Raw genomic sequence first — 14,527 nt, forward strand, 5'->3', positions numbered from 1 at the left:
TGGTTGGAACGGCTGACTCTTTGACCAAAGGTTAGGTAGTTCAACGGGACGTCGGCAATGGCTGCTCCCTTTCGTGCGCTTCTGTGGGCCCTACCCACTTCCACTAGCCCGAACCTCCGTGTCCACTGTGAGTTCCGATACGCTGTCTCCTTCCAAACAGGGTACAGCCACGGAGAACGCTCCGTGTCCTTTCCTGGATGGCGTCTCGGGGTACGACCCACACACGCGTAATGCCATGGGTACGCTACCGTCAACCCTCCCCCGACTCAGATTTGTGACGATGAGATGGAAAAGGTGTTAATCTTCCGCAGCTTTTCTTCCGTACCCGTCCACTCGATTGCTGTGATGTTGAAGGACCCCATGCCTCTTCCAATAACGATAGAGGTGACCAACCGTGTGTACACAAGAAAAGCACACACACATCACTATTAATAGGCAGGGAAAGGCGGTCACATCGTTGTTGGACGACGTCATGCTTATGTAAGCTTACAAAGACCAGCGACTGGAATTCAGTATCTTTAATTTTCTTGGTTCGAACAGATAATTTTTTTGTGCAAATTTCTCAAAAAAAATTCATAATTTATTAGAACACTTTTTACTTTTTTAAAATATAAAATTATTGCTTAACGATCAACCTGTGGCCTATTGTGATCGCCCCCATTACCTTCTCCCTTTTGCATAGATCACCTTTGATCATAAGTGCCTTTCATGTAAGTTTCACTATTGTCATCATGAAACCTTGTCTATCCCAAGCATCGACTACTCATTTAGTCATCACTCCCTCATTACTTCTCTTTAAATTGTGGTTCGTCTCCGTATTATCAACACTTATAGTTTTATTTTTAGATTTTTCATACTTTTAACCTCAGACAAAAGCTCACACAAATTTATTGTCACCTTTAACATCACCATCATCACCGACATTGATAGTAACCATAACCCTAACCTCTCCTTTGACTTTAAGCCATCCAATTTTTAATTCGTCTCCATTGTTACTTTCAATAAGTAATTTAATATAGATTATTAAAGTAATCAGATCTCATCGAAACGTCTTAGCTCTACAAATATTTCGCTAATACTATCAAAGACAAGGGGTATAAAGAACGAGGATAAAAGATAAAGCAACAAGACATGTAAATGAGATAAAAGAGACTGAACGACCCGCAATGTGATGGAGGCTAGGGGCACAAGGAAGATGATCAATAGGATTGGGATTACGAACAATCTCATATTTTATAAAAATAAAAATAAAATTGCCCAATAATTTTTGTTACATCAAATATATGATCATAAATGCAAGAATCGTCTTCCTTTCATGTCAACTGCCATGTCTTCTACGTTCCCATGGCAACCGCATATGAGAATGTCTCGTCTATGCACAGGGAAAGGACTGACACAGATAGCACCTGTGCTTCGATGCTATCTTCTTGCTAGCTCCATTACTGTAGGACCTCAGGATTGATGAACCATGGGACCACCAAGGATCTTTGCAGGGGCTTCTCCACCTTCGTGCCCAAGACAGGGCACCACACCACGGTGGAATCTTCTGCATCTACTGCAACTCTGCAACACCACAGTGATGTTGTCCAAGACACAGCTTCTGTGCATCTGGAGTTCACGGACAATGATAGTTTCAGGAAGATCGATGCTTTGTTTGGCTGCTCGAACCCTGTAATCTCTCATGCTGGCAACTCTACATCTCCGCCAAGAGGTAGTTTGAGGTCCTCTCCGTCAAACATCTCCGATTCGTGTGGAAAATGTCAAAGAACGGACCACGAATCATTTGTTTCAGCATAAAATAACACGCACAGTGGCTGCAAGTCAACGCGGCCATGGCCTGAAGGTGCGAAGTCAACTGTGCTCCTCGCATTTACCCTTTGGCCAATACCGAAGGCCAGCATGCCCACAAGATCCCCGGTCTCTGTTCTTGGACGAAAGAACGGAGCCAGTCCGACATCCTTTGGGCCCCATGAAGAGCCCCCACATAGAGACACATAGAGAAGAAGGGGAAAGCGAGACGACAAGCTCGTGCAAGAAAAATAAGCAAGAAGGCCTCTTAAGTCCACGCTACGACCCGAAGCGTCCCTCTGCGTTGGACTAAAGAACAGAGATGAGAGATACCCTTTGGCTTCCCTTTGGACACTGGCTCAGGAAGACTATTTAAGAAGACCGCTCCCTCCATCGGGCAAACAAGACCTCCATCTCCTCCTCCAGCAAGAGACAAACACCATGGCTGCTTTGCTCTCGAATCAAGCCGCAGCCCTCCTCGTCCTCCTATGTTATATCGGGCCTTCCGCCGCGGTGCTGTTCTCCTCCCTTCCGCAGACTCTCAGAGTCACAGCATCCCCGAGTCCAGGCCAAGGTTTGTGCTTTGTCTTTAAGCATGGTGGCTCTTCCATTACATAGATAAGAGGGATTGTATTGTTTGTGTGGTTCGTGCAGTGTTGCACGCCGGCGTCGATGAGATCACGGTGACTTGGGCGCTAAACCAGAGCCTGCCGGCGGGGACCGACACGGGATACAAGAAGGTGAAGGTGACCCTGTGCTATGCTCCGGTGAGCCAGACCGACCGCGGGTGGCGCAAGACGGATGACCACCTCAAGAAGGACAAGACGTGCCAGTTCAAGATGGCCACCCGCCCCTACGCTGCCACCGGCACCGTCACGTACACCGTGGAGCGCAACATCCCCACGGCGACCTACTTCGTGCGGGCCTACGTGATGGACGCCTCCGACACGGAGGTAGCCTACGGGCAGAGTACCGACCCCAAGAAGACCACCAACCTGTTCGACATCGCGGGGATCACGGGCCGGCACGCGTCGCTGGACATAGCCGCGGCGTGCTTCTCCGCCTTCTCCGTCGTCGCCCTCGCCTTCTTCTTCGTGGTCGAGAAGAGGAAGGGGAAGAAGTAGGGACGGTTCTCCTTGCACAGAGAAGAATAGGATCCTCTTCTTCGACGGGTCTCCTGGTTTGCCGAGTGGTGGTAGGGTTGTAGCGGAAGTCTACGTGTGTCGACATGTTTGATGTGGTCTTCTTGCAGGTCTCGATGATTGCCTAACTAATAAATGAAACTCGACGTGTGTTGCGTATTCCCACCAATTCATGATCCCAAGTTAATGTTCGATCGTTAGGGATGAAGGTAAAATATACACGAGTAGAAGATTAATGTGAATTAGATTAGATCACTGGTTTTTTTTGGGGGTCAATTAATGAACGAGACCGACCACGCTTCGGTTCGACTTGGGAACCGATTCGAAACAATCAGACGTCTCAGGTCTCCCGGTTCGATCCGAGCCGAAATAGACCCACGCGGCCCCCTCATTTTCGTGTGACACGGTGGCAAATAAGCCTTCCTCGGTTGCTGAGTTGCTCTCACCAAACTTTCAAATGTTCACGTGAAAGCGACGGACTCATATTATATACCACACACATTGCCACGCCACCTTCGTCCCCACCACTATTCACTTTCCATCTTGTGCTACTCTCCCTACAGTTGCTCTTCTTCCGTAATTTTCTTCATTTATATCATATTGGTGGAAGTACATACGCGAATTTAATTCAAAACTACACTATTGTTGAAAATATATATTACGTCCAGCCCAAGTCAATGATTATATATATATATATATATATATATACTTAAAAATTTATAATCTTTAAGATGTGATTCATAAGAATATCCAAAGTAATTCCGAGGTGAGGACGTCAAACTCTCGAGATTACTCCTACGTCAAAATTAATGTTGAGAGAAGTTTTTCATCCCAATCTCATATGATATTTAAATTAATTATCGATGACTTAATGGACATCGGACTTTTCAAAAAAAAAATCTTAGATATCATGTCGAAGAGTATTATTTATATTAGATATTAGAAGAAGATAATGATAATATTTTTTTCACATGGACGATAGGGGACGATAATCCCAAATGGCCTATCACGCGGATCATTGTTCACGCGGACAAATAGGAGAGGATAATATGAGCTATTTCTTTCCACAATAGTTTCACACGATGTTATTTATCGGATGATAATTAATTATTAATATATATTTTTTTAATCAATAATAATGCTTTAAATACTCATTGTCGTGATAAAAACAATAGAAGCGTTTGAGGAATTTTAAATAAATCGATATAAAATTTGAAATAACGTAGACACACCTCAAAGTATATCCTCTTCCAATAATCCAGTGCCACGTGTACAGAAGTAGGCACCTTATACTGTACCTGCAGAGCACCAGAAGCTCTGCGAAATCTTTCGCACCTCAAAACGTCACAAAAAAAATATTAGTTCGATGCCGTCTTAATTTCCAAGTCGGTGGCAACATATTTGCGACGCCTGTTTTTGTTTTCCTGCGGTCAAGCGCGAGAGAAAGAATAACGAAACAAAAACAATAACGAAAATGGAAACGAAAACAAAAACAGAAACACGATTTCCCGTCACCTCTCGGAGTCGAACGCCATTCCGTCGCTCGTCTATATTTATCCTTGCGATCTCCCCAAATCCCTAGCAATTCGATTTCCTCTTTTCTTTGTGTCATGTAACCGTTCGATTTCGGAGCATTTGAAGGATCAGTGCGTGAGAGGGTCGGAGATTCGCGGCGAGATGCCCGGAGACTCCTCGCCGGAGCCGGAGCCGGACGATCCGGACACCGAGTTCGTGGAGATGGATCCTAGTGGACGCTACGGCCGGGTCTGTCCTCCCGATCCTTAGCTCTTATGAACCCTCAAATTCGCCGATTAACCCTCATCCTTGTATTTGATCGTCTCTTTTCTTTATGCAATCCCACGCTCAATAGCAATCCTCGCCGGTCGTTTTTCTTGTGTAGATTGAGCAAATTCTTTGATGATTTAGACCTTACTCTTTCGACGTCTTTGTGTGTGATTTTGCAGTACAGGGAGGTCTTGGGGAAGGGCGCTTTCAAGACTGTGTATCCTTAATCATCGGTTGTATAGGCGTAAAGTATTGTTCTTTGATTGTAGCGTTGTTTGTCTAGCTCTGATACAGCATTTTCGAGCTGATTGCAATCCTTGACGTGCGGGTAATTTCTCAGCTACAAGGCTTTTGATGAGTTGGAAGGAATAGAGGTTGCTTGGAATCAGGTCAAGATGACGGATTTATTGCGGAGTGCCGATGACTATGACCGGCTCTGCTCGGAAGTTCTGTTGCTCCAGACTCTGAAGCACAAGAACATTATCAAGTTTTACAACTCGTGGCTGGACGACAAGAACAATAATATCAACTTTATAACTGAGGTCTTCACCTCCGGGACATTGCGACAGTATGTCCTTTTTTCATCACTCAATCTCTTTTTGAAGAACATCCAGATTCCTTTTGTTTAGCCAAGACTGCTAGATGATTTGTTTTTAATCACTTGTTTGTCGTGTTAGGTATAGGAAAAAACACAAGCATGTGGATGTAAGGGCATTGAAGAAGTGGTCGAGGCAAATCTTGAGTGGACTTCACTACCTCCATAGCCATGATCCACCAGTTATCCATAGGGACCTGAAATGTGATAACATATTTGTAAATGGAAACCAAGGGGAGGTGAAGATAGGTGACCTAGGATTGGCAGCCATTCTTCGCCATGCTCACTCAGCTCATAGTGTCATTGGTGAATGCTTCCTTCCTCTTAGTTGGAAACTTGGAATGTTAGATTTCAAATGATCGTGGAAGTTGAATTACCATTCACTATGTTGTTGTAGGGACACCTGAGTTCATGGCTCCAGAACTTTATGAGGAAGAATATAATGAGCTTGTTGATATATATGCATTTGGCATGTGTCTGTTAGAGTTGGTGACTTTCGAGTATCCATACATCGAATGCACTAATGCAGCACAAATATACAAGAAAGTGACCTCGGTGAGATTACTGGATATCAACTATTGGTTTACCTTTTCTTTGTCAGTCTATCAAGCAGTGGATTCTATAAATTTGCTCCCCTTTTTTTTCATAAGAATTCAATTGATTGACACTTGGCATGTTAGTATTTCTGGAATCTTAAGTGTTGGTAGAGATATAATAGTGTTAATGTCCTCATCATGTACACTCATGCTTTTCAAGAAATTCAACTAGGACGGCTTCGTCCATCTAATAGTGACACTTTGCTTTTATGGTTGAGTTATCTCACACTTACGATTTATGATATTTTTCATCCAATGCAATTAAAGGCTATGAAAAGATCATGCATTTGATGCTAGTTTTCGCTTGATGTATAAGAAAACCCTATATCTGAATACACACTTCTTAAATTTAGTTGGGCAATCTTTTGGAAGGTTCCTTTTAGTCCTTCTGTCTACTCAGGTCAATTGGTCAGAGTATGCTTTTAAAATTTTGAAGTTGAATTGGGCTTGTTCAGTCATTTGGTTGCCTTTGTTTGTAGCCTTGTACAACTCGTACTAGGTTGTAGCAAGGTTTCAAATCTTGATCTAGTGCCAGTGCTGGATGGCATTCTAATTGATATGGTACTAATTCGGTTTAACATACCTATTCTTGGTATAGATTGTATCTGTTAGAACTTCTAGAGAAGAGAGAGAGAGAGAGAGAGAGAGAGAGAGAGGACGAGGAGGAAGCAATGGCGGGGGTGAAGATGGAGGAGGATAAAACATACACGGAGGGGGAGGTGGTGGTGGAAGTGGCAACACAGGGAGAAGAGGGAAACAGCATGGACTAGAGGATGGATGAGATGGCAGTTGTGACGAGAGGAGCAGGAGTAGACTCTGTCAACACAAGGAGGAGGCAATGGATAACAAGTCAAATTTATAGGCAGGGGCAGGTGCAGAGGATGCTGCTACAATGTCGGTGGATGCGAAGGAGAGACAAGAGAAGAAGAGAGAGAGAGAGAGCCCATATTAGAAAAGAGTTTACAAGTTTCGGTACCAAACTGTAGGCTTGTCGCCTGATGCACCTACATGTACTGGTCATAATTTGACCAGTCCACTTGGCACAAATAAGTGTACCTAGTGGTAAACATTAGTTACAACGGGAACGGATGAAATTGCCATGCTTGGCACTGGTCATGGCTTGGACTTGTGAAAACTGATACATCTTGATCGGTCCAGTTGGTTCTCTGAACCTTGGGTATTAGTATACAACCATAGCCTCTTACATCTAGTTTGAGCCGAACACGAGAATATAACAGTCAACTTGGAATATTAGGAAATGGTACAACAACCAACTGTACTTCCTTCTTCATTAGATAAATTTCTAACTCGAGGAGAATTGGAGTGGCATGAAGCATGATCAACAAGGAATTGATTGTCTGTGATAGAGTATAAAAAATAACTTCTTTGCTTATAATATTATTTCTAGAATGTTTCTCTTTGTTCCTCTTTGTTCTCTACTCTCTCTCATTTTTTTCCCCTTCCTCTCTTATTTAGCAGCTATTTGTCTCCATTTTCATGTTAGCTCTGCTGTGTAAACAGATCAGATGATGTTTCCCTTTTTTGTCAATCTGATCATGGCTGAATCTGATTGAATTGAATCTCTAGTCTTCATGTGTATCTGTCTGCAAGAGTTGTTGTACCGAGGCCTTGTGCACCAGCCGACTTGGGTATTAATACATAGTCTCACACAATGCCATAGATGCACCGATACATTTTTGATAATGTAACTGCTTTATATCAGTTGTCCTTCAAAATTTCAGAGAGACATGTATGTTGTAACTGTTATATGCCACAACTGATTTGGATGTATTAGGATGAGCATCATCTAATTTTTTTGGTGTATTATAAGAAAAAGGTCAATTTTTGAAAATCCATTGACGTATCTATTCAGTTTCAAGATACATAATCAATGCAAGATCTTATGGAGACCTTGTTTGATACGATTAATGAGTGCTATATATTATAAGTGTTAGCTGATAATGATGCTAAATTTAAGAAGATGAGTAAACAACTGATGGACGGATGTTTGCTATTTTCTCTGGTCTACATTCGATCCCGTCCTCATGGAACCACTATTACTAAGTTGGTCATGTTTTGTTAAGTTCTGCATTTTGTTTGTTTATCACCAAGGTGGTAGATCATAGAGTAAGTTGGAATCATGTTGTATATAAATGTAGTTATTCACATTTTGGTTGAAGGTTGCTCCTCTATGACCTAGGTGGTCAAAGGTTCAAACCATGAAAGTGACTCTTGTAGGTGTAAAGCTTTATATGTTGACCCTCCCTAAAAGTTACATTGGTGGGATGTGTATTAGGTTTGCTCTTCGACTTTCTTTGACTTTTGATGATTTTTTTTGGGCACATGATGATGCTTGACAAAGTGCTAACTTCCCATTATACCTGTTCTGTATAAGATTAATTGTTTTGATCATTCTCAGTTTATTATTATTATTTTATATTTTCCCAAGTTGCCAACATAGAACTTTTCTTTATGCATCAAGCACAGGAGGTTTTTGTTTGTGCTACAGAAGAATGGAAGTATTTGTCATTCATATATCCGGGCAATTTCTGTGTGACCTGGGCTCTAATATTCTTTGGAAGTTCCACACGGCTTTATCCCTGTGCATTTCACTGGTCTAAACATAGTTATTTTTGATAGATTATATGGCCTTGTTGTCTGGTGTGCCTGGAATTTATTTTATTAATCATAAAAAAAATTACATTTGTTGCATGTCATAATCTTGATGTAAGCCATAAGTCAGCTGCTTTACAAAGCGGTTCTCTGTTTTAAACTGTCTAATATGTTGGATTATATGGCATGTAGGGAATCAAACCTGCTTCATTGGCTAAGGTGAAGGATCCAGGAGTCAGGAGGTTTATTGAAAAATGCATTGCCAACGTTTCCGAGAGATTGCCTGCATGGGAATTATTATTACACCCTTTTCTCCGACTCGATATGGACAATGACAGCATAGGTTCCCTGAGACCATCTCCAGGCCAGCCAGGTAGAGAAAGATTGGACTGACTTCGTCATGGTTGTAGCATTTCCATTGGTGTTTATGAGATATTAGCTGAGACTTTATGCTCTCTTTCTTCGATAAATTTATATTGCAAATGCAGATTTTGTTGGCCACTCCAATTCAAGAACAAGTTATGACAATGAAGAACCAGCTACAACTGGTCGAGATTTCACTGTGGAAGGTCAACGCAAAGACCTCAACACGATATCCTTGAAGCTCCGCATCGCTGATTCGACAGGTTTACGGCTATGCTAGTTTCTTCACTTGTGAGTTACTCATTTCTTCATTATTACTCTCAACTCAATGTTCCGGTTGCTGAATTGTTTGCAATAGGTCAATTTCGCAACATTTATTTCCCATTTGATATTGGAGCAGACACATCAGTAAGTGTTGCCACAGAAATGGTGGCAGAATTGGACCTTACGGATCAAGATGTCACAACCATTGCTGCAATGATAGATGCTGAGATACAGGCATATGTCCCAGATTGGATGCCAGGATATGCTTTTGACAATAATAGCAATGATGATACTGTTTCAGATAGCAATAGCCATGCATCCGAAGCTGTAGATGAAGTTTCTGCTTTGCCCAATCAATCAGATTATCCTTCTGGCGGTCTTACACTGGAACGGTTCCCTTCTGGTCGCAAGTATTGGTCTGGTTCTCCAAAGGCAACTACTGTGGACTTGCCATCATCTCCTGCACGTTCTAATTCATATTCCGAGTTGGATGATCTGCATGGAAGTGAAGACATATCTGATGAGGTTTACAATGGGAAGGGTGATTCTTTTAACAAGGATGGCCAGAGAGAACGTTGCCCAAATGACAGCTTTTCAGCCAAACAACAGAGACATTTCCCACATTTTAGCGACAGTGGTGACAATAGACTGGATATTGGTTTGTCACCGTTATCTTCTAATTTCAGAAACCGGTCCTCCAGTAACAGGCTAAACCAGGATAATGAAGAATCAGCTTCATGCGCTGGATCTCAGATGTGTCATGCCCCAGCCAACTCTGAGCAGCACAAAGGCAATGATCAACATGTACATGAAACTTTGCTTGCAAATGAGTCCGAAGATGTGCGGTCCGTCATGCACAAATTAGAGCATTTGTTGATTGAGCAGCAGAAGGAACTCGATGATTTAGAAAAGAAGCATAGTGTTGCCATAGCAGAAATTTTGAAGGAACTACCTCCTGAGCGGCACAGTGATGTTCTACGAAAATGCTGCTCAAAAGTTAGTGTTAGTAAGATGCAAAAATAAGTATAATGTTACCAGAGCGGTTCCCTGGTCCCAGATCCCTACTCATAATAGCCCAGTTATCATGCGGATGAACCTTTGGAGCCATCTATTGTGCTACAACAACTGACTTGTTCTTTCCTCCAAATGTGTGACCACCGGCGGCACGTAATTGATTTCTTTTTATTGTTTTATTCGGAAAATAAGGGTGTGCAGTCGATAGCATGTGATGTGGTCACTTCTAGGGATTAATCATATTATTCTAGATGTGCATTTAAATCATCTGATGCTGCATATACCGAGTCAAAGTGGATGGGGTTATGTGGAAAAAGTGTCTGCTTGGTGTCGTTAACAGTATGCTGTGTATTGTTGTACAGTTCTAAATATATCTCTCCAGCTCTGTCTGGTGCTGCTTCTCCTCCTGCCAGAAGTCTCTGTTGCTAAACCTGATGTTTGAGGAAGTGATCTACTACTAGAGCAGGTCCAACTTCCTGTTCATTTCATGTTATGTTCAGCAGTTTACTGGGATCCGAAATGTACATGCAGCTACCACCCAGCATCTGCAGGTGGTGTCATCTTGCAATAACATCAACTGCATTGATACAACAGTATAATCCTCTTTATGCCTTTCCTGTTTGGTTGTATGCATGTTTGTGTGATTTAATATCATCATCATCTGGCTTGGTTTGTTGTTCTGTTCATCCATTGAAGCTTCGAATGTGTAACATCTTAATTTAGTTCAACATCGACAGTGGAATTATCGATCGACACAGAGCAGCTTGACAGGATTTTTAGTTTACCGGAGAGAACGCATCCCCGCTGGAGTCGATCTGATAACGACGCCATCGGAGACACACAGGATTTCCCCAAATCAGCAGCGCCGTGAGAGACTCCACCAAGCTTTCTTCTTTCTCCTCGCTGTCGCACGGCGACTCCGCCTGGTCGCAGACCGCCGACTGCTTCCGTAGAACCGCCACTTGGGCCTCCACACGAAGCACACAGTCCCCCTACCCTAAATCTCAAAAATTCAGACGAATTCTGCCGGTTTCACGTCCATCCTTTACCTGGGAGAGGACGAGCAAGCCGGACGACAGGCGCTCCTACTGCTCCAGCTCGCCGCGGTACCGACCCCCGAGGTCGAGGAGGCAGACGTCGTCGTCGTTGCAGATCTCCCACGCCCATTGCGGTCGGATCCGGAGGCAAGGAAGGAAAAAGGAAAGACCTACGAAATTTTACATACACGGGTTTGTCTCCTCCTCCTCCTCCCCCTTATTACCATTAATATAAATAGATGTGCTACCTTTCTATAAACTTGTAGCAATGGAATCAAGATCAAGATCCAAGAACACGGCCTCCTGTAAGAGTAGAGGGAAGGGAATTGATTGGTCCTACAAGAGGAAGTCTTCAACAGGGAGTTGGTTTCCAATCAAGTCACACGATGCAGTGTGAGCTAAATCTTCGGACTTGGGACCGAAGGCATTCGACCCTCTCCACATTACACACTTTGTCTTCTGCCACCTCCTCCTCCATCAACTACCACTCTTCAGCTTCAGACCCTCCATATTTTTGTGTGGGCTTGCAAACTAGATGAGGCAGGCCTTTCTCAATATAATTGCAAAGTGTCCTTTTTGACTAAGTTTATTTTTGTCTGGTTATGTTAACCATCCTTAGGCATCGTTTTGATCTTCCTGACTCTTGGTCTAAGTTAGCTCATCGGGCAAAGTCCCAAGCCACTCTTTTAGGATCATTGTGTTTTGCAAGACTAGGTTTAAATTGTCCACTTGTAACTTGAAAGATAAATTCGATAGGCGCCATATTGAGATTTTCTTTTTTTCATTTTAACTATCGTGCCATATTGAGATTTTAACTAAATGATTGAGAGTTAGACTAGTCAAGACTAACGTGTGTAATTTAGACATTGATATAAGTTGTGGGTAAAATCCAATGTGGGACTGTTCTTGGTCCTCCTTTAATCATCATCTCATTGGAGGCCAAATCTTGCCAATTTTTGGTGGATAGCCATGCCATGTTTGTTGTTGGATTATCAAAGATATGGAGTATGGTATCCGCACCGAAAATGTTGAACACAGTCATCTCAGGTAGCAGAGTCGTGTCTTTTCGTTCGACTTACCTTTTTTTCCTTTTAGAGAAGTAAAGAAGATTTATCCATCATAAAATAGCCATTGCATCAGAGATGAAGTTGTAGACTTCATGGGAAGTCCATCAGAGATAAGTGTCAACAGTTTCTTCTTGGGTGTCATTATAAAGTCCAATATACAGTTTTCCCAGAAGCCCATGTAACCCATAATCATCTGTTTTAATTTTCCACTTGGATCATCTCTTTTTCCTGAGCCCTGGGATTATGTGTTTTCTCTAGAAAAATAATATAAGAATAGCTCAGATGCTGCTTTTGGAAAGCTGCATATAGAACTCCTAGTTCACTTTTTGTGATTCTAATGACAACAAAAAAAATGGTAGACCTCAATATATCTAATAATGTCGGCATTGCCTGGAATTCTTCTTTGTTTTGTTGAATGGTTTTTATTTTATGAAACTTTTGAGTATGAATGCTCAATTTCCCAAAAATTCAGCATCACTGATCAGAAAAATCCAGACAACCAGGTTTTGAGGTCATCATATAAACCATTATGTGATTCTGTCATCAATCTGATCTCCTCTTCTTCAATGTTAACTGTGAAGTTGTGATCATAAACTTGTTTCTGAAAACAAAATATCAATAATATGGTACCTTCCTATTGCAAACCTCCTAAATTGGGAAAAGAATTAGATTCTAACTGGGAATCTCTTTGAGAGAGGAGATCAATAAAAAAACAAGAAGATTGAAAATATTTTGTAGCAAACTTAAATTTACTGACAAAAACCCTGTTGGTAAAAGCCCAAATTTTCTAGCTAAAATTGCAGCTATAAGATCAATATTATGTCTGAGATTATTTGTTCAAGGAAAAGTTGGCCCTTGTTTACTGTTGTTTCTGTTCTCAAGTTTCAATAACAAGATACAAAAACTTCAATTCGAATTCTCTATCTGATCTTTGTCTTCAGAAGAAGCATGTTGGGAGATTGGGTTTTCCCTCAAGAAGCAGGTAAAATGTTAAAGTCAAGGGACTGTCGTCATTTCTTGTTCTGTATAGAAATATTCTGAAGCTGATGGTATTGCTTTGAAAAAGAACTCATAGATAATTGATGTGTTGGCTCAATAAGATATGAAAGAAATCCTATCAAACATGTTCTGAAGTCATATGTGAATGGTTTAGAGGATCCCCTCTCATATATTAAGAAGCTTTCAGATCCCACCTTAACCAGATAAGACAACATCCAAACATGCTTCCCGTGATCATGCTTTACTAGGCATCCTCCACGTTCTGTGAGCTTGAATGAATACTTTAAGCCAGTTGGTTTATATGTTTATACCTTTCTGCAGTCAACTACCTACCTTTCAATAATATACCTTTCTGCAGTCAACTACCTACCTTTCAAGTGCCATCGCAAGCACTTTAGCATTTTTATCACCACAAATTAAGCTGCATATTTAGGTCATTCAAACAAAGATGGCCTCACATATTTCTTAGCAATTATGATATGATCACTATCCAAGAACAGACATTTTCATTTGTGAGGAAGGGTATGAAGGTTTTAACTATATGTTTTGTGATGTTAGATAAGTTGGAGAGATTTCTTGCTATTCGCTTGTCCTGCATCTGATTATATTCTTCTTTTCATTGACATGAAGATACATTTTATGTCATTTCTTCTTGCTGAATCCAAGTTCAATAAACTCTGCTTCTTTTAGACAACACACTGATTTATTACGTGTCTCCTGTCTGATTTAAGAAGATGCCAGCGAGCTTACGACAGCTGATAGCAAAACCTTGGGATCAAGCCTCATCATGACTATGTGCTTTGAGCAGGCTCAACATTTAGTCTCCATCGTTGTCTCTGGGGATTGAGGAGTAATGGATGCGACCTGGACCAGATTCAGAGTCGCAGTGGTGGTTGGAATGTGATGAACACCTCATCCTTGTCCATATGCTTAGCTTCAAAGAGTGGGTGAAGGTCTTCAATGCTGGGAAGCAAGCAGGATCAATAAAGTGTGCATGAATTGGAGGCAAGCTCAGCTAGCAACGCAAGTGCCACTACGTTACTGCCATGGTAGCTAAGAATGAGTCGAGGTGGAGGTGGAGGTGGAGGTCGAGGGAAAGAATAGTTGTATGTGATCCCTTCTTGTATGTGGTGTTCATTTCAGCTTCTAATCGAAGCAAAGCTGCTTGATGAAGGAACACACCAACTTGGGCCAGTTGTAATCAATCATAGATAGGAGCAGATGGATTTTGGATGATAACAGCTGAAGGGCCATCATGAATTCC

The 14,527-nt window shown here is 41.9% G+C and overlaps 2 protein-coding genes across 3 annotated transcripts; both read left to right on the forward strand.

The window, feature by feature from the left end:
* The first annotated feature begins 2,149 nt into the window (after positions 1-2,149).
* LOC135641255 (high-affinity nitrate transporter-activating protein 2.1-like) lies at positions 2,150-3,099 on the forward strand. The gene is made up of 2 exons (XM_065156509.1): positions 2,150-2,362; positions 2,443-3,099. The coding sequence occupies exons 1-2, from the start codon at positions 2,230-2,232 to the stop codon at positions 2,910-2,912; spliced, it is 603 nt and encodes a 200-aa protein (XP_065012581.1). The 5' UTR covers positions 2,150-2,229; the 3' UTR covers positions 2,913-3,099.
* Positions 3,100-4,453: 1,354 nt separating this feature from the next.
* LOC135641254 (probable serine/threonine-protein kinase WNK2) lies at positions 4,454-10,567 on the forward strand. Of its 2 annotated transcripts, none has more exons than XM_065156506.1 (8): positions 4,454-4,694; positions 4,895-4,932; positions 5,056-5,283; positions 5,393-5,616; positions 5,708-5,865; positions 8,712-8,892; positions 9,008-9,145; positions 9,241-10,567. In XM_065156506.1, the coding sequence occupies exons 1-8, from the start codon at positions 4,608-4,610 to the stop codon at positions 10,167-10,169; spliced, it is 1,983 nt and encodes a 660-aa protein (XP_065012578.1). In that variant the 5' UTR covers positions 4,454-4,607; the 3' UTR covers positions 10,170-10,567. The 2 variants fall into 2 exon arrangements, with proteins under 2 accessions (XP_065012578.1, XP_065012579.1); XM_065156507.1 differs by having other exon boundaries at positions 4,630-4,694; positions 4,895-4,959.
* Positions 10,568-14,527: the final 3,960 nt, after the last annotated feature.

This window comes from Musa acuminata, chromosome BXJ3-6, assembly GCF_036884655.1.
Source record: "Musa acuminata AAA Group cultivar baxijiao chromosome BXJ3-6, Cavendish_Baxijiao_AAA, whole genome shotgun sequence".
In the NCBI taxonomy this organism is placed as follows: Eukaryota; Viridiplantae; Streptophyta; class Magnoliopsida; order Zingiberales; family Musaceae; genus Musa; species Musa acuminata.

Excerpts from the sequence above, each read along its gene's own strand:
- LOC135641254 (XM_065156506.1), top strand. The coding sequence starts at position 4,608 with ATGCCCGGAGACTCCTCGCCGGAGCCGGAGCCGGACGATCCGGACACC. Across the intron at positions 5,866-8,711 it reads TATACAAGAAAGTGACCTCG|GGAATCAAACCTGCTTCATT; the intron begins GTGAGATTACTG and ends TATGGCATGTAG. Across the intron at positions 9,146-9,240 it reads CCGCATCGCTGATTCGACAG|GTCAATTTCGCAACATTTAT; the intron begins GTTTACGGCTAT and ends TGTTTGCAATAG.
- LOC135641255 (XM_065156509.1), top strand. The coding sequence starts at position 2,230 with ATGGCTGCTTTGCTCTCGAATCAAGCCGCAGCCCTCCTCGTCCTCCTA. Across the intron at positions 2,363-2,442 it reads ATCCCCGAGTCCAGGCCAAG|TGTTGCACGCCGGCGTCGAT; the intron begins GTTTGTGCTTTG and ends TGGTTCGTGCAG.